Genomic DNA, 21,387 nt, shown 5'->3' with positions numbered 1-21,387 from the left:
AGTGCTTCTACCTCCGAATGCAATGCATGAAATTCCGTGTTCCCATAAGTTGTGTGTTCTCCCCGCTATCTATCCAAACCCATCCACATCCACTAAAGCGATCAGAAGCTGTCCAAGATCCATCTAATAGGCAAATATTACCCAAACTTAAGGGTTGGCTTTCCTCATTATTGCTGACTTGGACTACTGGTGGTATTATGTCGTTTGCATTAAACCAGGCTTGACATTCCCTTTCCGCGTATCGAACTAGTTCCAATGGGTCTCTGTTATAAGATGGCACATCTTCCTTGGCGCTTTCAACTTCCAAGCAAAGGCTTGAAGTTTAGTGATACTTGGTTCCAGTATTTCATTTTCCTCTTCTGGCTTCAACAGATTTTCAGCAACCCAGTATCCAGATTTAATTGTGTATTGGCCATTCCTAGTTCCAGCAGAAAGTATCACGACGATGAGTAGAGCTTATGGCCATACTGCGTATGAGAGGTATATCATCGGGGTGGACATAATCCTCTAGTAGCCCTATGTCCCATTCCTTTGATTTATGGTTAATGAGATCACTAACTCTCATATTTGGATGCATCACAGGTGCTACAGGTGTAGCTGGTCTAGCAGGTATCGTTGGAATCCACGGATCCTCCCACACTTTGACTTCATAACCAGAATGAATCTTCTATCTGATCCCCAGAAGTAAAAGCTTCCTTGCGGCGTAAATGCTTGTCCACACATATGATGGACTACTTGCAGAGATTTCTCCCAATGGCGAGGTCATCCTATAATATCTGCCCCTTAAGACTCGGGCAACCAGTGAATCAGGGTACTGAACCAATCTCCATAATTGCTTTGCCAATAGTGCTAGATTAAACTCATGGATTAAACGGAAGCCAATTCCGCCCTCTTCTTTTGGTAGACAAACCTTTTCCCATTTCGCCCAATGTATTCCTCTTTTCGGTGGATTCGAACTCCATCAAAATTGTGCAATGGCACTAGCGAGGTTTTCACAAATCTCCAATGGGAGCAGAAACATCGACATAACGTATGTCGGAAGAGCGAGAAAAATGGATTTGATCATGGTGGATATTATATATACATGCATTTCTGATGGTGAACATAATATTTATAATTGTATGGTTTTGTAGGATCTGCGAATGCCCAAACCGAACGAGAAAAAAAGAAGAAATTACACGATGTGAACCGAACCAGCCTGTACCAAACTCCAGGAAAGGTAATGTGGAAAAACCATGGGTACTATGTTCTACAATATTGTCTTATAAGAAAGTACTATATTGTAAACTATTAGTTAATTGTATTTTGAGTATAAACAGGGAAAAGAGAAGACTCAAGGAATGATGGAAAGAGAGAGGGCTCTTGCTTATGCATACACCTACCAGGTTGGACATCTCTCTTTTTCCTAATAACTTTTACTCTCTCAAAATAGCCTTCTAATTTTTGATAAAATTAAATTGGACAATATTTTCATACGTGACATCTGAAATATATATACGTGACATCTGAAATATATGGAAAGAAAAAAAAATTACAAAAAATAATATATATGTACTATTTATATCTTTAACATCTTTACTTACACGATTTTGTTTTCAAATTGAAGCGGCAAATGCAACACACAAATGATGGCGATGCAATTAGATTTTCTGTCAATGGGCCTGATAGAAGTCAACTAGCTTGGAACTGGCTTGACCATTGGATGTCTTCCCGACCAATACCATACACAGGCCGTCAAACCGTACCCGGTTCCAGTCCCGGTCCTGGTCAGTACAATCCTCCTCCATATCCTCCTTTCCCCACAGCTGCAGCAACCACGGCTGGTAACACCACACCGGATGATGTATCGGAGAAAACGGTGGAAATGGACGCGACCACTCCTACTGGCCTCAAGGACAGGATAATCGGTCTAATTGACCGAGAGTATATAGACTTAGGAACATACAGACAGGCCCATAAGCAACGTAAAAGCCCAACCCGTATACCAAGCTATATGGCTCCAACTGCATCTGCAAAGGCTAAAGTTCGTGACCAAGGCACTACCGTCAAGCTTCAAGGTACTTCTTTTATTCCAAATTGGAACTCGTCGACCAAACAAGGTTCGATTAATGGGTCGGGTTGTGGTTCATCAAGTTCTTGTGGAGAAGTAATAACCGGTTATCCCGGTCTCAGGAGTCCTAACCCCAAAACGGACATCCGACGTAAACCCGTTAGTCCTAGTCAAAGTCCTACCGGATACGGGAAGAGAGGCTGGAGGCATGATCATTAGAAGAAGTATCTGAATCTTTTTTTGGTTTCTTGGAATAAAACTTAACGTATGTGTGGTTGGTTATCTGAATATATAACTTATTTGATAAAATTGTATATGAGATGAATAAACGAACATATTTTCTCTAGTTGGTCAGAGCAATATGTTATGAATGAAATACTCTCTCTTTAAAATATTGTTTAATTCTATTTACCAAAAGTAATCATTGTACAAACGTCTCATAGCGGTGAATCACGGCGTCAATCCAGTACAACAGTTACAAATAGCATAAATCTGTTATTCCAACTACAAATGTATTTATGGCATTACTTCGTTACGTGCCCACTTCACTCTTTCGATCCAACTGATCCACACTGAAGTCTTACTCCTCTCCAAACCATCAACTGTCAAGTCTTTCCTCTATTTTCTATAATAATTTTTTCGCGGCGCATCAATTCCTTCGGCACAGAGAATCAGCTTGTCCCCAAGCCTAACATATGAAAAACGAGAAACCGTCTCACTCATCCAAACCCAAAACGTTTTGTAAGCAGGCAAGCTGATGCGTCCCGAATCAGCAGCAGAAACAAATCAAGAAGGTTTGGCTTATGGAGTCTGGATTAAAAGAGATAGGTTTCAGGATTTACGAAAAATATGTTTATGAACATGTTTCAGCCCAAAGAAAAAAAAGTCCAACAAAAAAATATAAGTCATAGTCGTATAATATATAAATCTGGCGGTAATTCGAAGACCGTCGACCATGCGAAAGTACGAGATCATACAAATAGTTGTGCGACCAGAATCCTTCAATTTCGGTCAAGTCAAGACATTTGGTCTAAGCCTTCTTAGTTTTTATAGATTGCTAAGTTCAATGTTTGATTAGTCTTTTGTATCTCAACCTTTTGTATGTTTTGCCTATTATATAAATGCCATTTGATCAATGAAATAAAATAATAAGTTGTGAGTGATTATTTTTGGAACCTTGAGAGTAATTCTCATTTCTTTTCAATGGTGTGTAGTAATATCCATTGATCATCTTTCTTGGTGCGTCATATCCAAGGGATCAACCCGGCTTATCAAGTGAATTACATCCTCATTTGTGTCGCCATTCTACCAACCAAAGGGTGTTCATTTGGTGTTTAAACAATTCAGGTGTTGAGTCTCATATACTCCTCATTGGTTCTGCATCAGACTTCATTTGGAGGTTCCATCACCTATCTTCTTGTTGGATCGTCGATAGCATCTGGCATTAGGTTTAATATACCACATGTTGGATCTACATGACTCTTAGAAGCTTAGGATTATCTCTTTCAGTCCGGCTGAGTGATCCTTCTATTTAGGACGTATCACAAGCCTTTCTAACACACCAAAATCTCAAAGTTCCCATAGTATCATAACGTGAATCAAGCACGACATCCAATTTAATCACCAACTCATCTTCCACGGACAAAACTGAAGGTAAAGGTTGTAACGATGTGATTATGTCCCAACACAAGTTTCAACTGAGAAACGTGAAAAACATGTTGGATACGCGACTCCACGTGTAGTTTGCATAAGATAGGCTGCAGTACCAATCTTCTCTAACACATGAAAAGGCCCATAATAACATGCATCCAATTTCTTACAAAGATGTTTTGTAATAAATTATGTCTATATGGGTGCAACTTTAAAAAAATCTCCCACCAAAAAACTCCAGGTCACTACAATGCGTGTTAGCATTGTGTTTCATCAATTTCTAAGAATGCACCAAGTGAACCTTGATATTACGCAACCATGCATCCCGCTCCTCCAAAGATTGTTCCAATTTAAAAACTAGTGTAGCCACTTTCATAAGCAAAAAATTTAGGAGGATCACGACCATACATCAGTTTGAATGGATGTGTGATAACTTATGTTATACAAAAATTCACCCCACACAATAAAATGAAACCATTTATTTCGGTAAGACGACGTTTAACACATGAGGTAAGTTTCCAAGCAGCGATTAAGAACCTCAGTTTGACCATCTGACTGTGAATGATAGGTTGTACTATACTTCAGCTTCGTCCCAGCCAAACGGAAACACTCTTGCCAAAAAGAACTCAAGAAATTCTTTGTCCTTGTCAGAAACAATGGAGAGAGAGAGAGAGAGAGAGAGAGAGAGAGAGAGAGAGAGAGAGAGAGAGAGAGAGAGAGAGGAAATCCATGGAGTTCTACTCAGTATAGAAATGATGTCCACAAAATGAGCATATTTTCTCAAGCGATCCACAACAACCAATATCACGTTTTTTCTGCTGGCACTCGAAGGCCTTCAACGAAATCATTAATATGTTTAATCTTTTCTTGTATAAAAAGATGTTGGCCTAATAAATAAAAGTATTGACTAAATGATTATTAGAGAAATATAAGGTAACATATTGTTAGTTGAAATTTAAAGTAAGATCAAAATATTATTAGTTAATGAAAGGGTGCAAAAAACCTTGTTTAAGAAGATTTTTTCAGAATGATTCTCTTTTAATAGTATAGACTAGATTTTGATCCGCGCTTTGAGACAATTTTTCTTTTAAAACTTTATTTAATCGCACTTTCTCTTTATTTAAAGTAGGTGTGGACATAGAATCCGTAGTGCGAAGTCCGAACTGAATCCAAACAAAAACTTGATCCGTACCCGGTCCAAAATATAAGAAATACCAGAGTGGGTCTTGTAGGGTAGTACCAAACATATCCAACTCGAAGTAATATTACCCTAACCCGAACGTGTAACCCAAAAAACGAAAGTTCAAATTAATCACAAATATAAATATTTGATACATAAATATGTACTTCAAATTTTTATTTCTATCTTTATTTTCAATGATATTTAAAAATAAGTATTTAAATTTTAAATAATTACCTTAAATATCTAATTCTATATAAATAAGTATTTATTGCTTATGTTTTGTTTTGTTTTTAAATTTGGTATGTAACTTTAGATATATCCAAACCAATGATATAAAATTATTTTATGGGTTTTAGGCCGTGATACAAATTAGAACTAAACTGATGTGTTATATCCGAAACTGATCCGTATTTATAAATTTTCCAACTAAGACCCATGCTGTGATATAAATTAGAAACAAAAAGTTCAAATAAGAATACCTGAACGAAGCCTAACTTAATAATTTGATAAATATTTTACATTTTTGTTGGAATAACCCATAAAACTATACTCATAAAAAAAATCAATAATAACATGTTCTATCATATTATTAAGTATTAATAGTAGCTAACTATTAATATTTATTTGATCATATATATATATATATATATATATATATATATGATTAACTATATGTTATTCAACCCATCTTTAACGCGCAAGATTATTTTTATTATTATATAAATTAACTATATGTCATTCAATCCGTCTCATACTTGGTAAATATACTGAATTGTTTTTAATATTCTAATTTAAATATGTATATTAAAATATAAAATTATTTATTAGTTTATATACCTTACTTTAATATTTTGCTTTAATAAATTGAAGTATGTTGTAAAATTCATGAATATATGTTATTATTTAAATTTATAATGTATAAAATAGTCAATAAATGGATTAAGTTAGTTTACATTTATTAATTGGTGTAGTAATTTAATTATGAATATAAATATTATACGAATGTTATTTCTTATTCTATAAATAAAAGAAATTAATAAATATTCGTTTATAATTATAGTTAATATTAATTATTAATTTTATTATTTAAAAGTAAATATTAAAAAGAAATGTATATTTACATTTTAAATAAAAAAGGTAATAAAAGATATTATTAAAATGAAATCTTAGAAAAAGATACTTAAGAATATCCTTTTAGATATCTTCTTTGAAAAATATTAAAATAATATGTAACATATGATATATATTTAATAATAACTAAATTAGTTGTAGAAGAAAAAATAGGAAGTTAAATAAATGCTACGGTCTAACCTTATATTTTAATAGTATTGATTGACATATTTATTACAAATTATAACTAATTTCCAAAAATATTGAATCATAAATAAAAAGGAACAATCATAAAATATTTGTTGGCTTTAACTGACTAGGTTTTTTTGTTTAATCAACCAACCGACCAAGTTTACCATCAAACATGCTCTTGGATTATTTAGCTTAGAATTTTATGTACTGTTCACTTTTTATTAAACTGTAATTCTACTCATATTTCATTCATCATCTTTTTTATTTGAACAAAAATTTGAGTTTACGATAATGAATGTGTTTAATTTGCCTCCCTTGTAAAATAAATAGATAGTAAGTTTTCTTTGTGATAGTTGGCCATTGTGATTGATAATCTTCACTTTGGAGTTCATCACCTTTTTTAAGGCACTTGGAATGTTCATTATTTCAAGAGGTATTTTATTGCAATAACACTCTCAGCTAATGAAAAATTATCCACCTGTGTTTTTATTGGAGGATGATATCAAAGAGATTAAGGAACAATTACAAGATATATCAAGACTGATTTTACGCATCATTTTTACTATTTGTATCAATTGTATTTACAGTATATCTTCTGTTTTAGGTAACTCGTATTGTATGAAGGTTGTAGAAAGAACTACGAGATGAATACAAAAATCGTTACGATAATTCATTTCATTCAATTAATTACATGGTATCAGAGCCTGAACTTTTCTTTATCTGAACTCTTTTCTTATACCCAGAAAATCCGATTTGTCCATTGATGATGACAGAGAACAATGGATTGAACCTGATTTTGAACCCGGCGGCTGAGACTCCAGTCATGAACCCGATAACTACAGAAGTGAAGAGAACCATCTTGCCGTTTGAATTGACTGCTACTGATAATCCAGTCACAGAAAACAATCGATCGAACCCGACTTTGAACCTGACGACTGAGACACCAATCACTAACCCGATAACAACAGAAATGAGGAGAATCATCTCGCCATATGATCTGACTTCTGCTGATAATTCAGACGCAGTGATCTCTCATTCATATTTGAGAGAAACAAACTATGATGGAAGATCTTCGTCTTCTGGTGGAAGAGAAAGAGGACTTGGTGTCGTTGCTGATGCTAATAAAACACATGTCAATAATGCACCACACATGGAGATGGCTAATTATGTTCTTATGGAAGCTGATCGTGATGGCGTGAGTGGGCTAAACGAAAGTCGGTGGCGTAGCATTGTTACTAATCTCAATGCAGGAAAGAACAAAACTAATTCAACTTAAACTAGTATGTTTTCTACTCCATCTTGGATAATGGATGCATGAGCTTGTCATCACTTAATCGGAAAACTTGAGCTTTTGACTGATGTTAGAGATATGGATCCCTTTTTGATTGTTTTGGCTGATGGAAATAAGCGAATATCTGTTAAAAAAGGGTAGGTGAGGCTTGGGTCAAATCTTGTGATGAAATCGGTTTTGTTTGTTGAGGAAACGCAATCATATCTGATTTCAGTAGGCCAGTTAATGGATGAGAATCATTATGTTGTACAATTTGCTGACCAGTTCCTCATTGTCTAAGACCACATATCAAGGACAGTGATTGGAGCAGGTAAGCGAGAAAGAGGAGCATTCTGGTTTCACAGTATGGAGATTGTTGCAGCAGTCACAGCTAAAGACATCAACACTTTCGAGATGTGGCACAAACGTATGGGACATCCAGCTTTTACAGTAGTTTGTTCGCTTCATTTTGTTTCGGTTTCAAGTACTTATGAGGCCCTTAAAAAGGCGTGTGATGTATGCCTCCGTGCAAAACATACAAGATCTTGGTTCCCATTCAGTCTTAATAAGACAAAGAAAATTTTCAAAATGATACACTGCAATTTATGAGATCCGTACCGGACAGAATCTTTCAGCAGTGCACGCTATTTCTTGACCATAGTCGACGACTGCTCACGAGGAGTGTGGATATATTTGTTGAAAGATAAAACCGAAGCACCAACACACTTGATGAACTTTCTATCAATGGTTACAAGGAAATTTCAGATGCACGTCGAAACAGTCCAGAGTGATAATTGATCAGAGTTCTTATGTTTGACGAAACACTTCCTCAGAAATGGAATTGTTCATGAAACTTCTTGTGTCGGTACTCCTCAACAAAATTGATGAACTCCTTGTGAGGGGAATTCGATTATCCCTGATTCTTTGAAGGATGATCGACTGGTTTGGTTGTTGATGATAGATGATGATGAATGAATGGATAGAAGTCGATGTGGAGGGTGATCTTCAGTGTTGATCGATGGAGAGACCAAACACTTGTATAGAAGTGTCTAAGATCAAGAGAATGAACTCAGATTGTGATCACAGATGAGTTTGCGTATGGAGAATGAACTCCATAGCAATTCGATGTTCAGATGATAAAAAAAGGATTCACAAGTTTTAGAGAGATTTTTGATAAAAAGAGTGAATGTTTTGTTCAGAAACAAAATATAGTTTAAGTAGAGAAGAAGAAGAAGAAGGAAATCGAAAAGTCCTGAAATTATAGAAAAATGAGAAAAACTTCATTAAAACTAAAATTGTCTTGAAAATTGAATAATTATTTAATTTTTCTGACTCCTTGACTTGAATTTTGACCAGAACTGATTTGCTTGAATAAATGGTCAGGTCGAATTTGGCAAGAAACAAACTCATAGTGAACTTGTTATGATATGTTCATGGGCTGATATCACATCTCTTTAGGCCACTTGATCCAAAAAAAAACAGCTTCAAATGGTTTCTTGGACTTCTTTGATTTTGTGGTTGGCCCATCAGCAAAAGAGAATGGGTCCTTATCATGGGTTTTGAACTTCTTTTTGGGTGAGAAAAGCAAATCTGTTCTATCTCCAAATTGGGTTCGAGTTCGAGTGTCACTCAGCTCTTCCAGCTTCAGCTCCTTTGTCACTCCGCTCATCCAGTTTTAAGTAAGCTTCAGTGTCACTTAGCTCATACAGCTGGTTCATCTCGTCCTTAGTCTCATCTGCTGGTTTTAGCTATGCCCACCTTTCATCCATCCTAGTTTGTCCTTTGTTGGATAATCAGCTGGCTCAACCATGGTCACATCTGGAAGAGCAGAAAGAAAACATCAACACATACTGAACATAGCCCGGGCACTTCAGTTCGAAGCAAACCTTTCTATTAAGTTTTGGACAAATGCATCTTAACCGCTGGTTACTTGATAAATCGAACTCCAAGTTCAGTGATTAGTGGAATGACTTCATATGAGATGATTCATAGCAAAGTTCCAGATATAATCCTCTGAGAGTTTTTTGCAGTTTATGTTATTCTCATAATCAAAATACGAAAGGAGATGAATTTGCCTCAAAAAGTAGAAAATGTGTCTTCCTGGGTTACCTATATGGGCAGAAGGGATGGAAATTATTTGATCCGGAAAAACATGAGTTGTTGTTTATATCACAGAGAGTTTCCACATGCAACTTTGTCGCATGTGAATGAAATAGACAAACATGTTCAACCTCTTTGGGAAGCGTTGACAAGTTTATAGAAGAAGACGTTCAAGTTGGTGGATACCAATCGGGTTTACCATGGCCAACTGCACATCCAATACGTAGTTCCACTGCTACTGGTGTTTCTCCAGATTTTTATATAATTAATGCGTTTTATCTATTTATATTAAATAGGCTTTGAATCTCTCCCATGGGGTCCACCTCAGCTGCCAGCGCATAAATTCGTTGCACGACGTGCTGCCATGTGTCTCCTTTAATAAAACGTTGCGTTTCATTAATTCGGGAACTGTACGGGCTTATTTTTTTGGCCCATTGCAACCACCCTTCTTCTTCCACGCCTCAGGACTGTAAACCCTAAAATCACTTCATCGTCGTAACACAACCAAGTAGCGGAATCACGATTTATGTTCAAGCCATAAACTCAGCATTCAATCTCAATAAATTCTTCCCCCACTACTTCTTATTCCACCAAAACCTTCTATCTCTTCGGATTCTTCAGGATTTGGATCCTATAAATAGGCGTTCCTGGCTTCATGGTTATCACAGAATCATTCATTTTCTCTACTCTGAACTCAAACACATACCGGCGAGAACAATGGCTGCTTCCCAGATCTCCGTTTCCGAGTTGAGGAGAGGAAGTTGTGCTCTGATCGTCGTGACACGCCTACTCCTTTTTTGGGAAGCTAGGAATGCTAAGAAGGGCGGTGAACTAATCGGTGTCGTTATGCTTCTCATGGATGATCAGGTGAGGTTTTTTTTAACACCTCTTATTTGTTTTGTCCTTGGATTCTAGATTCTGATTACAAATATCCTTATTTTTCAGTCTTTCTCATCCAAGCATTTGTTTATGTCCATCGGCTGAACACGTTCCGAGAAATCGTTCGTGAAGGAGCTATTTATGAGCTTAGTGGAATTGATGTGACTAGAAGCAACAATCATTTCAAGCTTTGTGATTTTGTTGTGTCTATCCGACTGAACGAGTTTACAAAGATGTTTGAAGAGCCCGCAGTTGCTAATCTGATCCCTACTGAGATGTTCAGGTTCCGATCTGTTGAGCACACTCTCTCCTGCGTAAGTATCTTCAAGATTATAGTGGGTTTTTTTAGTCTATCAACATAATTGTTTTCCTAGGCTTGATTGTATGCTGTTCAGTCTAAGGCCATGTGTGCAAACCTTTCCTTCTCCCTTGAGCTTTAATCGACAGAGGTCACGAGCCTGTATCCTAACACTTAGGTATTTAGTTAAGCTTTTGTTTGTCTGACAATCTTTTATGTTTTGAGCATGATCTTCTCTGATTAAAGCGTTTTCTTCTCAGGCAAAATTGTTTCAAGCATCGATTAATTTCCACCGACTCTGATGGTTGGAACACCTCCCACAATGCCTACAGGAGATTGTTGGGACCACTTTAACCTTTCAACTGAAGCTATCTGAGTTCAACTCTGTGTAAAACATTAGACCTTCACCGTTTCCTACATTTTTTATAGCAACCAACGCTCACCACAGCCTCATTTTGAGCTTCATAATCAGGTGAGTGTTGTGAGAACTTTATGTTCTTTGCAACTTGAATTCGTTGATGTTTAGTGATAAGTTTTTTTTCTTGAACTGGCTTTCATGTTTAGTGATAACTGACACATTGACAAGGTGGGAATAAAAACCTTGGGGATCAGATGCTATGCACGGTGCTGGAGCAGTCAAAACGAAGCGACAATGATGGCCCTAAGAGCAGTGTCGTCAACCATGGTGTGTGTGATGCTAATAGTGTTGTGGAAGGTGGAAGAGGTGAGGCCATTGAACCAAGTAACAGCTCTGAAAATGGGAGGAACACAAGTGAGGTTGCACCACGGAAGGAAGTTGTGTAATTTGGAAAAAGGCACGGACTGACTAATAAAAAAGAACAAGGAGAAGTTAATTTTAAGGAAATGATTACAGGTCTGTTGCATTAGGTTTTAAATATATTTCTCAAAGACAAGAAGTTAGAATACTTCAAATATTTTGCATGTTTGGTTTTGTTGCTTTACTTTTCATGATTATGTATCCGACTTTTCTAATTTCTAATACAGTTAATGTGAAACTCCTCCTTCCACCACCGTATCCTTATCATTACTAAGGTTAATTTTTTTGCATTTGCTGTATTTTTAAAGAATTATCACACATCCATCACAAAATGTAAAACCAGACGTTGCTTATGGTTTCATTCCATATGCACAATAATTACAGTTAAAACTAAACTTCGATAATATTAATTTAGGAGGACAAATTAGCCATAAATGCAAATTAAAAATCGGTTGGATAGTGATAAAACATGTCATGTCCAATGTGGGAAAAATATAAAGATGGAGTCTGGCAGATGAAGGGAAGCCAGAAGTGAGAAGAGAAAGCGTGAAGAGATTCATCACGAGTGTCAAATTTACAATTTTAATTATAAGTTTAACTAAAATCATGTTAACAATTTTTCTATGTAATAATCTAGCTAGGAACATTTTTTTGTGTCAAACTGATGAAATGATTAATATTTATATCAAACCAAAGTTGCATGCTATATAATTTTTTTTTTCATGCTATATAAATTTAGCTAGACCAATATATTTAGTTTGAAATAAACCAAGTAGAAAATTGGTTTATACAGGCTGCTCTCCACAAGATTTCATATGTATAATTAATTTCTAACTCATACCATCATCTCATAATTTAAAATTAAAAAATTGTATAATAAAACACACAACAAAAACATTTGAATTTTATTGGGCATAAAACACTTCATAAAAGAGTTTAAATTTTTTATATTAACTTATTTTAAAACCAATTCCAATATATTTTTAGAGCTTAAGCCGAGAAGTATCATCACTAGTGTGTAGTTTTTCTTCCCTTTAGTGCATCCTTAACCGTTCCTATGGTCTTTATACGCGAGGTCATCTGATTAATATGTAGAAAAGAGTCCGAGTCAGTCAACTAATGTTGGATAAACATATAAAAAACTAAACAAAACAAGCGTTAGCAGTTGATAGAATCACATCTAGGCATTATTTCATGGAACTATAATAATATACTTTAATGTTATTTGATAAATTTTAAAAGTATAAATAAAACGATTATATGTCATTGGTGAAACAAAATAAGCAAATACATAAAGAAACAATAAATATAAGAACAAACGTAGAAGTTTATTTTTATTTTAGAGAAACAAAATAAATAATGAAAACAATAAATATAAGAAAAAATGAACAAGTTTGTTTTAATGATATATATTAAATATATTAGGTTATTCTATATATCTAAGTAAACATATAATATTTTAAAAGGTTGCTTCATGAATTTTAAAAAAATAAAACAATCTTTGAACATAAATACACAACTGATATAAGAATAAAAGTTTATAGCACAGTCTGAGTAAGAGGCACATTATAATATAACCTAACGCGAAACACGTAAGAAAAAAAAATTAGATAACATAAACTAAAACAAATAGATCACCAACTCTACATCGCCAAACTAAAATAGAACAATTTTAACAATAATCTACTGTAAAAACTAAATTTACTAAAAACATAAGATAATCCACTAAAGAATATAAAACTAAACAATAATATGTGAATTTATTTACAAGTTTATTTCTTATCCCCTGAAAAAAAAAAAAAAAAAAATCCCATGGGTTTTTATGGTCTTCCAACTCCATAAATCATAAGGAATGATGTAATGCCACGTCCAATTTTTAATATATAATTAAAACATAGATTATTTAACAAAAAAAAATCATCTTAAACCTTTTAACAAGAAAAAAGAAAATTATATTTAAAAAATCATAACTAATTTTCAGATAACATTGTTTATTTAGTCTTCAAATACAATAACATATACAAAATTAAACTAAATATGATTTATTTATGTATATATATTTAAATAAATATATTTTATGTTAATTTTCATCTTGTCCGTAGGACGGGCCGGTCCTAGTATTTCATAATCTATACTAACTATGTAACTTAGAAAAAATGGTTGAATAGGTAGATAATGATAGTCACGTTTGATTTAAACCAATGATCCAATAACTCGCACACTATTCAAACCCCATTGCGTGGATCTAAAGCTTTATTCAAATCTTTTATTTAAGGTTGAATATATTGAATTTATCTTTCTAATTTTTAGTGAACAATCTTTTTTCAATGTTCGACTGTAATGAACAACACATTAAACTAGTGAAAAAAGCATTAAACGTGTGCAAAGAGTGGTTCAATTTCTAGTACATAGTGGACAAAGAAGTTCACAAACTTAAAACAAAACTATTTGTAAGATTCAGTTGGTAAAGGTAGAATATAGAGTTATATACCTATTAAAAAAATCAACATCACAAAACCATACAATGCAAAATCTTAGAGGAAATCATTACCTTTCTTCATTTGGACTGTTTCTTTTTCTATTTTTCAATGATTCGGCGAATCAATTAACCAAAAAAAAAAGTGGAAAATGATCAGAGGGTAAGAGGATCAACTTCAGAGTTTCGATCCTTCATTGGACTCCACTCTTCTCCCTCTGAAAACAAAACATAAAGAGCTCCTTAGTAGGTACCCACAACCACAAAAATGAACACAACATGTATATAAGACTGTAAGAGAAAAGGAACGCACTTGGCTTTTCGGAGATGACCATAAGCCGCCGTTGTAATATGGAAGCTACGAAGAGGAAGATTGAGCACATACCAAACATGATTGTGATCGGAAATGCATCAACCTGCACGACCACAAGATTAAAAACAAAACAAAGATTATGTGAAGAGGATGATGACCTGACTTATTCTTACGTTGTACAAGACGACGCAGACAAATATGTTGAGCGGAACACGGAAGAAGTTCATTATGGTGCTTCTTGCTTCTTCAGGTATATATTGTGATCTCATCTTCATGATCGATGGCCAAAAGATTCCAACACAAGCCTCGAAAACACAGAAACCAAGTAGCTGAATGGAGCAAGTCAACGACAAGCCTTCTTCTTTCACCTTTGATGGCGTCACCAAGACCTGCGCAAACATGTTATTATTATAGGGTCTACGATTGTGTATAACTAAGAGTTTAACAATCTAGCTTCACATACACTCGTTGTAATGGGAAGCAGAAGAGAAGCAGCGGAGACTAGAAAGACAATTTGCATGTAGTTTTCGACTCTGAGAGATGAACGAGCCATTAGACGAGCTGCAAGAGAGCTTCCCAACATGGAGGCCAACATGAAGGTCGCAAAGACGAAGCCATGTGGAATTTCTTCGTCGTTTGGGGACAGAGCTGGTGTCCACAGGAAAACAAATGTGTACATAGAGGCTTCAAATAGAGATTGGATAGCACCTAGCAATGCAATCTTCTCATCTGAGAAATCATCCATAGATTGTGTTAGTGATAATGGGGATACATAGCTTACAGTTTTACTGCGGGAATGTACGAAGGAGTTATTGAGAAGCCTTCAAAATTCAACGCTAACTTTGAACCTGCCTGAAGCTATGGCTATGGCAGCAACTTTGAATTGAGTCAGTAGATCTTTACTGTCCGATGGATCTCCATAATTCTCCGACCATGTTGTCAATATGATGGCCATTCCAATCGCAAGAATGCATGCAGCGGCGTCAAAGGGAGCTACAGGGCCACACGAGAAAGTGTCGACAAGTAGATTTCCAAACAACCCGGAGAGAATAGCGACCAGACCATTCCCGAGGAAAACAGCCTTAGAGAATGTCAGTGACAGCCACTGTTGGTCAAAGTTCCTCTGTGCATGGTTGTTCAGGAAAGCAAAAATTTAACGTTAGCTATGGCTAAAACTAAGATAAGGTTCCAAGTCTTTACTTTCTTCATCACTAAAACTTTATGTAAAGATTGCAAATGATTTTTGATATGCTCTAGATTTTGAAGTCCAGAATTGATAGTTTCAAAACAATGCAGCCATCGAGAATTGACAGAGTTAACAGTGCAACTCATCACTCTAATCGACAAGCAGACATAACTTGGAGTTAAACTATGTTTCTATCAAACCAGTAGCAAGCATCTAAAAGAATTTCCGCAAGAATGATACTACGAATTTGTAGGTTTTGAACACTTAAGAGTGACTAACGTGCATATGTAGAAAAAAAAAACAAGAGTAATAAAACAAAGGCTGACCTTGTTGTGCTCTGCAATGAGCCAAGATTCAAAGGCTGAAAACAAGAGAGATGTAGCAATACCACCCAAGATACGACCGACCATCAAAACTCTGTACTGTGGAGAGTGCTTGGTGATGCAGCTCAATATGTAAACTATGCAGTATGTAACACATGCCCTCTTTCGACCCCTGAATCCAAACACACACGCACAGATATTATTTTCCCCTAACAACATAGTTCTCCTCTGATTACACAAACTTGAACTTAAGAAAAGAAAAGAAAAGGAAATTCTCACTGTTTGTCAGCGAGAGATCCAACAATGGTTCCAAACAACATGGAGGAGCCAAAACCGGCAATAAAAAGCTGACCAATATCTCCTTTGCCGAAACCATAAGTGCTGTAGAGGTAATACACATAAGGTCCCTGAAGCCAATCCCCAGCTGTAACAAACATAATCAAGAGTGTATTAATTGATCTCATCTATGCATTCAAGAACAATTACTACCTTCTACAAATTGATCAAAACTACACACACACACAAAAAAAAAAAAAAAAAAAAAGAAACCTATTATGCATCAGGTGATGATCACTCGCCCTAAAGTGCCATCAACCTCATCTAAATCTTTGATCTACGACACATATAATAATAAAAAAACGAGATTAATTCTACTAACAAGATTTAGCATGAGCGACAACATAAACTGCATCTGGATTCGATCTAGTACAGAAGAAGTCTAGAAATCGCGATAACTACTTAGATCGGATCCATAACAGGAAATCGCAAGTAGCGATGAATCACAGAGCTGATTCCGGTATGTGTAGAAACGATAGAGTAATGGAGTGGGAGACATTTCGTACCCATCATGATAGAGAAGACGACGAGGTAATTGTTCTTGAAGGAATTGAAGGAAGAAGAAGTGTTGATCCGATCCTTGTTTGTCTTGCTCAGCTCCAAACCCGCCACTACGGCAGCCATCACTCCGAACACCATGTAGTAGAAAACCTCCATTCTTCCTTTCGCTTCTCTCTCTCTCTCTCACTCAGAGTTGGAGAGCTACGGAGAAGAAGAAGAAAGAAGAGGAAATGCGGAGAGAAGGCGTGTGCTATTGTACCAAACCAGTTAACCGAATTTGTAAAATTATATACTGTACAACGCGGTTACGATACACGTCAACGTTAGCCGGTGATTAGATTATTATTCTTCCATAACGTTTCAGGATCATACGTGAGAGTTATAAACATTTGGTTATTATTCCTACAGTATAGTATTTTACCTGGCAAATTTCCAAAATAGCACATTTCTAAGTTTATGTCACAAAAATAGCCTTCAAAAATTAAAATGACCAAAATAGTATTTTATCTTTTGAAAAATTTAAATTTTTTTTATTTTTCAAAATTTGAAATCTTATCCCCAAAACCCCACTTCCCAACTCTAAACCATAAACCCTAAACTCTAAACCCTAAACCCTAAATCCTAAACCCCGCCCATTAACTCTAAACCCTGTCTAAATTAATTTACCATTGGAGTATAAGTGTATATTTATTTCTTTTGATAAAACATTAAATGCTATTTTGGTCATTTTTATTTTTAGAGGCTATATTTGTGACAAAAAATTTTTTAGTGCTATCCTGGTCATTTTCTCTTATATTATTATTTATATGATGGTACGCATTAAATAAGACTAGTTATATGATGACACATATATGATACTCCCTCCGTTTCATAATACTTGATGTTTTGTAATAGTGCATAAAGATTAAGAAAATTACATTTTCCTAGAAAAATATTTTAAAGATATAATTTTAAAATCAATTAACCAATTATAAAAAAGACTGTAAAATCTAATTGGTTGAACAGTTTCCAATAAAGTAAAAATTAACATTAAAATCTCAAAACTTTCTTAAAATCTCAAAATCTCAAAACTTCATGTAAATTGAAACAAAACAAACCTTCTAAAACATCATCTATACTGAAACGGAGGGAGTATATAATAGTGACTAGGGGTGGGGTTCGGATACCCATTCAGGTCCAGTTCGGGCTCTTTGAGTTTCGAGTTTTCGGGATCAAAGATTCCAACATTCTGATATTTCTAAAATTTTGGTTCGTGGTTCGGATCTTTGCGGGTTCGGTTTGGATTGAAATAACCTATTTTTAAAATTTTAAAATTCACTATATAGTTTAAATTTCTCAAAATTTATAAACAAAATAATATATTTCATGTAAATTTGAATAACATATGTCACAGTACCTAAACTTAACATATAAATTGGTTTGGTTTAAATATTTGGATAGAGAATCATTAATTGTTTTTTATATTTTTGGTGTTTTGAATATACTTTAACTATTTTAGATATTTACTTTTGACTATTTGTATATATTTTCAAGTATTTAAACCAATTTAAATGTATCATATATATTCTGAATGTTTTTATATACATTAAATCTAAAAATAATTAATATATAAAAGTATATAAATATATTTCATATACATTCAGATATCCGAAATATTTTGGTTTGAATCGGATTAGGTTTCAGTTATCTAAATAGCAAAATTTTGAATAATTCAGATATTTGATCAATTCCGGTTTGGGTTTGGTACTACTTTTTCGAATCAGGATCGGTTAGATTCTTCGGATTTGGGTTTTTTTCAATCCTAAATAGTGAAATAAAAAATAAACAGCAACATATTCTGAAAAATACATCCGCGCGCATGCGCCGCAGATCAAAATCTAGCGTTTATTAATGTTTCTGCTTCGAAAATTTGGAGTTGAATCCCAAGAAAATATGATGTACTGACTTATGCAGATTAATAAAACTAAAGTTACAAAAAAAACCTTCAATTGGTGAAACATGAACATTTTCACAATTTGTTTTATAGTAATTTAAGTCTGTCAAAAAAAAATGTATCGTGTTACTTAGATTTTAGCTACAACCTCTGAGATTCTAATCGTATGTTTGTAGACCGGTTCAAACCAAAGAACCAGAACTCATCTTTGGGTTGGGTTATACATGGAAACTAAGCAACCAAAGAGGCTTTTGCCATTGCCAAGGCACCTTCATAGCTCCGGTTTGCACCAATGAAACCACTCATATGCACAAACACACATCCCGGAATTGAACTTTCCTCTGAGAGCTTCTCCTTTTCAAGACCTCTCCATGAAATTGGCAAAGCTTTACGGCTCTCAAACTTGTCCGGTGAAACCGAAACCGCCTGGATTCTCCAATTTTCGCTTCTATCATCCTGAAATTACATGCAAAACACTCATTGGCTTAAGAGAAATAAAGGTTTGAACATTGTAATATGCATGAAACTGACTTGGTAAAGGACATATTTTATGGGAGGATCAATCTTCATTTCTTCCTCGAGCTCGAATATATGGAGTTTCCACTGTCAAAACACACACAACTCTTAACAACTTTCAAAGGTAGTAGTCCTTATCATTCTCATTTTTAATTCGTCTAGCAAATTCTAACTTACTGGGCATTGTTTGTTGAGCTTCATGATTTCTCCGCTGGAGTCTACATCATGACGTTCTGCAAGACACTCCATAACAATTGACCGAGCTGGTAACCATGATTTTGCGTGAAAATGAACACACTATCAAAACGTAGAACATAGAGATTAGCATTGGCTGTATTCTCAATTCACGCTCAAAGAGGCAGACAATCAAACAGATTCTGGGCACCAATCAGTTCTTATGAAACCAGGATAATAAAATGAGTTTCATATATTTACCAGTAGACAACATTTGTTATAGTATCACATTAGGCTCATTCATTCAAAGCAATTTCCACACTAGATTTAGTTTGGTACTCTCAACTTTTCCTTAGTTGCATCTTTCTATTCCGAAAAAGGATCAGAATCAGATGAATTACTGAATTAAATGCGAGTATAGAAGGAAAAAGAAACCTGTAAGAACTCAGAGCCAGCAAGTTCCATTGCTCGATGAAAGGCTTCATCTTCTTTGCTACTAGACTGATCAGGCTCAATCCAGTCTAAGTTCAACCTTCCAATCCTATGCGCCAGGCTTGTGTTGTTTACATATCTTGGGGGCTGGTCGGTATCATATTGATGGATACCGTTGTCAATAGCATCTACTGCCTGTAATTTTATACAACCAGTTACCTTCAAAAAAACAAGTGAAAACATCACAATATATGAAAGTTCAAGAACTGCTCCACGATCCTAACATCAAAACTGCAATATCTTTCTTTGTTAGCCCAGAGATACTACTACTTAGCAATATTTGCCAATCTGACAACAGATTCAGTAACCTGTGCCCATCATACACTAAAACTATCAAAGACATAGCCAAAAACTTTAGCTTGTTCTTTGCTGTGAATACACACCAAAGAATCTAGAAGCGAAATAGGAAACCTCTCTCGAAAGCAAGAAAGATCACCTCAATGAAGTTTTTGTACACAGCTAGAAACAATCGCTGCACATCAGTATGCTTCTGATCAAGCTGAAGCTCCTTAGCAATTATCTCCAAGCCATAGTGCTAAAAGGCAGAAGCATCAGCACAAATATTCTCTACAAGCCCACCAAAATCTCAAGAATGCACCTTCTCTTACCTTATAGATAAGCCCTGCACTACTGAGTTTAGTATTAAACCCATGTCCAAACACTTCAGTGAAGCCTTTCTGGTGATGGTCATAACGTTCACTCTCAGGATCATACACACCACCAACATCAAGAGCCGCATCAAGCTTCTCCAATACCTTATAACCACATCACTTACCAATCAAGATTGTAACTTTACAATAAAAGTCAAGCCTTATCGCTATTCTCAGACCCATTTCTCGCAAACCCCAAACTGAATCCAAAGGTAGTAACGCTCAATTAGATGGTGGGTAGACCGAATTCGAACCTGATGATCTCTGGTACGGACGATCTGGGCACCAGAGAATCTGGAGGAGAGACGAAGCATGAAGCAAGCTAAGGTTTCGTCGCAATGGAATGTTCCATTATGCGTCCCGACCCGTTTCGTTCTGAAACTCGCTCGGAAGTTTCCAGAACGTTTCGGAAACAGAGAATGATTCCAGATTCTTCCGCAGAACAGAGCTCTCGACCCAAGCATGGCTGAAAGGGGAAGACGAGTGGTCAACGACTAAAACCCTTGACATCGTGGGTTTATGCTCGACTAAAACGTTGTCGTTTTCGTTCTTTGTCAAAAACGCTGCTGTGTGTACGTTCACTTTTGTCCACTATTGGAGTTGACCAGGATACACAGGGTTCTGCACTGAATCCTTGATTCATCTCAATATTTGCAAGGTTTATTCTACTCGTGAATTTTGCGTTTTGGTTAATCATTATTTTTCTAAGTTTTTTTTATTGTTATAGGATTAGAGTTGTGATGATTAACTGTGTAGAAACTGTTTTCCACCTACTTATGAATGACTAAACTGTGTTAGTAATGTAATTGATATAGTTCGTGGTGTTGGTAAATGTGCCAGTGAGACTTATTGTTTGTTTGTCTTTTTAATTTGTCTTTTTGTACTATTGAGAGTATAAATTATATTAAAGTTGTTGAAATTACTTTTTGTTTCTGGATATTTTTTTCTCCATTTTAGTTGTGTATGTTTATGTTTAT

The 21,387-nt window shown here is 35.2% G+C and overlaps 3 protein-coding genes and 1 long non-coding RNA gene across 7 annotated transcripts in view; 2 read left to right on the top strand and 2 right to left on the bottom strand.

Moving 5' to 3' along the window:
- LOC106336494 (protein IQ-DOMAIN 1) overlaps positions 1–2,396 on the top strand; it is a 6,004-nt gene extending 3,608 nt beyond the window's left edge. For both annotated transcript variants that reach the window (XM_013775331.1, XM_013775332.1), the window contains 3 exons: positions 1,134–1,219; positions 1,320–1,385; positions 1,607–2,396. In XM_013775331.1, the coding sequence (XP_013630785.1) occupies positions 1,134–1,219; positions 1,320–1,385; positions 1,607–2,269 (815 nt within the window). In that variant the 3' untranslated portion in view covers positions 2,270–2,396. The remainder of the gene's footprint in view (positions 1–1,133; positions 1,220–1,319; positions 1,386–1,606) is intronic.
- Positions 2,397–9,989: 7,593 nt separating this feature from the next.
- On the top strand, positions 9,990–11,742 carry LOC106332824. Of its 3 annotated transcripts, XR_001268194.1 has the most exons (5): positions 9,990–10,422; positions 10,501–10,717; positions 10,809–10,910; positions 10,993–11,204; positions 11,297–11,742. It is a non-coding gene; the product is annotated as an uncharacterized LOC106332824 (long non-coding RNA). The 3 variants fall into 3 exon arrangements; XR_001268193.1 differs by having other exon boundaries at positions 10,501–10,910; positions 11,319–11,742; XR_001268192.1 differs by having other exon boundaries at positions 10,501–10,910.
- A 2,147-nt stretch (positions 11,743–13,889) lies between these two features.
- Positions 13,890–16,825, bottom strand: LOC106328805 (molybdate-anion transporter-like; the record flags this gene model as incomplete). Its single annotated transcript, XM_013767324.1, is given in 8 exon segments — positions 13,890–14,204; positions 14,300–14,402; positions 14,473–14,688; positions 14,763–15,028; positions 15,152–15,422; positions 15,812–15,980; positions 16,088–16,232; positions 16,651–16,825. Coding segments are annotated over 8 exon segments (1,383 nt in total). The 3' UTR covers positions 13,890–14,142.
- Positions 16,826–18,631: 1,806 nt separating this feature from the next.
- LOC106332069 (UPF0160 protein) lies at positions 18,632–20,893 on the bottom strand. Its single transcript, XM_013770532.1, has 7 exons — positions 20,665–20,893; positions 20,369–20,515; positions 20,197–20,295; positions 19,704–19,895; positions 19,272–19,391; positions 19,110–19,181; positions 18,632–19,034 (listed from the first exon to the last, which is right to left on the bottom strand). Exons 1-7 carry the CDS (start codon positions 20,872–20,874, stop codon positions 18,810–18,812), a joined length of 1,065 nt encoding a protein of 354 aa, XP_013625986.1. The 5' UTR covers positions 20,875–20,893; the 3' UTR covers positions 18,632–18,809.
- Positions 20,894–21,387: the final 494 nt, after the last annotated feature.

This window comes from Brassica oleracea, chromosome C3 (genome assembly GCF_000695525.1).
Source record: "Brassica oleracea var. oleracea cultivar TO1000 chromosome C3, BOL, whole genome shotgun sequence".
NCBI lineage: Eukaryota > Viridiplantae > Streptophyta > Magnoliopsida > Brassicales > Brassicaceae > Brassica > Brassica oleracea.
The sequence above is the reverse complement of the archived record's forward strand: the minus strand, read 5'-3'. Positions and strand labels throughout refer to the sequence as shown.

Bases quoted from the DNA above. Each gene is read 5' to 3' on its own strand.
- LOC106332069 (XM_013770532.1), bottom strand. From the start codon at position 20,874: ATGCTTGGGTCGAGAGCTCTGTTCTGCGGAAGAATCTGGAATCATTCT. The intron at 19,182-19,271 runs GTAAGTTAGAAT...GTGTTTTGACAG, and splicing joins AGCTCAACAAACAATGCCCA to TGGAAACTCCATATATTCGA. The intron at 19,035-19,109 runs GTCAGTTTCATG...ATGTAATTTCAG, and splicing joins TAAAATATGTCCTTTACCAA to GATGATAGAAGCGAAAATTG.